The 1286-nt window shown below is 51.9% G+C and overlaps 1 protein-coding gene across 2 annotated transcripts in view; it reads left to right on the forward strand.

Annotated features, from left to right (window-relative positions):
* Fam151b (family with sequence similarity 151 member B) overlaps positions 1-1031 on the forward strand; it is a 24813-nt gene extending 23782 nt beyond the window's left edge. For both annotated transcript variants that reach the window (XM_004640965.2, XM_023700988.1), the window contains exon 6: positions 269-1031. In XM_004640965.2, the coding sequence (XP_004641022.1) occupies positions 269-428 (160 nt within the window). In that variant the 3' untranslated portion in view covers positions 429-1031. The remainder of the gene's footprint in view (positions 1-268) is intronic.
* The last annotated feature ends 255 nt before the right edge of the window (positions 1032-1286 follow it).

Raw genomic sequence — 1286 nt, forward strand, 5'->3', positions numbered from 1 at the left:
GTGCCACCCTGTGGGTTCCAAGTGCCTCTCTATCCCCAGGGAGCAGCGCGGCAGCGAGGCCGCAGCTCTGGACGCTCTCGTCTTTGGTTTCTTTGATGTTGTAAAAGCAGTGAAATGGGACGGTGCAGTCACACCCTCGCCGGTCACTGCTTTATCCGGGTTCCTTTGGTTTAGAGGCAGAGAGCGCCTGTGCCTGGGCTGTGGGGATTGCGCCTTGGTGGCTCTGAGCTCACACTCGGGGCTGCAGCGCTCTGCTGTCTCTTTGCAGGTACAGCCTGACCGTCTGGACCGCCAAGGACGACAGCTGCTCCACTGAGGACTTACTCTACATCAGGGACTGTTTTGACAAAAAGAAAGTGTTCTATGACATTTTGGAACCACAAAACCGTGAATTTAAACAAGCCATTGGAATCACAGCTAATCTCTGAGCAGATTCTTCTCAGTTGTTTCTGCCTTGGCTTCCTAATCCCTCTCTGCTTTGGCCTCAGTTAATTGATCATTGGCTTATGCTTAGTCATCCAAGAGGAAGGGTGCGCCGCATGCTCCCATTAGACACCAGCCCTCCTGAGACTGAGCTCCCTAGAGGGCCTGGGAGAAGGGGCTGCAGGGCTAGTGCAGGGCAGCCGGGGAGCGCTCTCCTCGGTGGGGTCGGTGTTCCTTGTCCTGCCCGGTGCAGCCTGACCAAGGCTTCCCTGCTTTACTGAAAGGTCCCAATGTATGCATTTTCCCTGTTGTTAACAGGCCACTTTCTCCCATCAAAAACATTGGTTTCCTGCAAGGAGCAGAGCTTTGGTTCAGATTGCAGACATTTCCTTTGCAGCCCTTGCGCGCTGGAGACTGGCACATCTTCAACACGGTCTGCTTCAGCTCAGTTATCCTGAAAGGCACAGAGGCGAGAACTCACTTGTGGAATGGTTGTGAGGACTGAGCCGGATCACACAGTAGCGATACCTGTTTCCCGGCCTGTCACATGGGGTGTGGGCAGCTAGCAAGGGCGGCTCCTGCCGGGCCAGTGCCAGGGTCATGGACACGCACTCCGACAGTGCCCACGCAAAGCCTTGTTTCCCACGTCAGTGTTTGTCTGGAGTTGAGTGTAGAGTGCTTTGTTAGGTTGCAACTAAAACTTTCTTTGCTGTGGTTGTTTGCCAAACGCTAAAGGACAATTTTATTTTAGAAGACGTTTTAACAAATACTGAAAAAAATAAAATTAAAACTATAATAATCATCCACATGGCTGACACTGACAAAGGTTCTACAATCTGCGGTACAGGATCTCAGGATAAATC

Source organism: Octodon degus, unplaced genomic scaffold, assembly GCF_000260255.1.
Source record: "Octodon degus isolate 3935 unplaced genomic scaffold, OctDeg1.0 scaffold00129, whole genome shotgun sequence".
In the NCBI taxonomy this organism is placed as follows: domain Eukaryota; kingdom Metazoa; phylum Chordata; class Mammalia; order Rodentia; family Octodontidae; genus Octodon; species Octodon degus.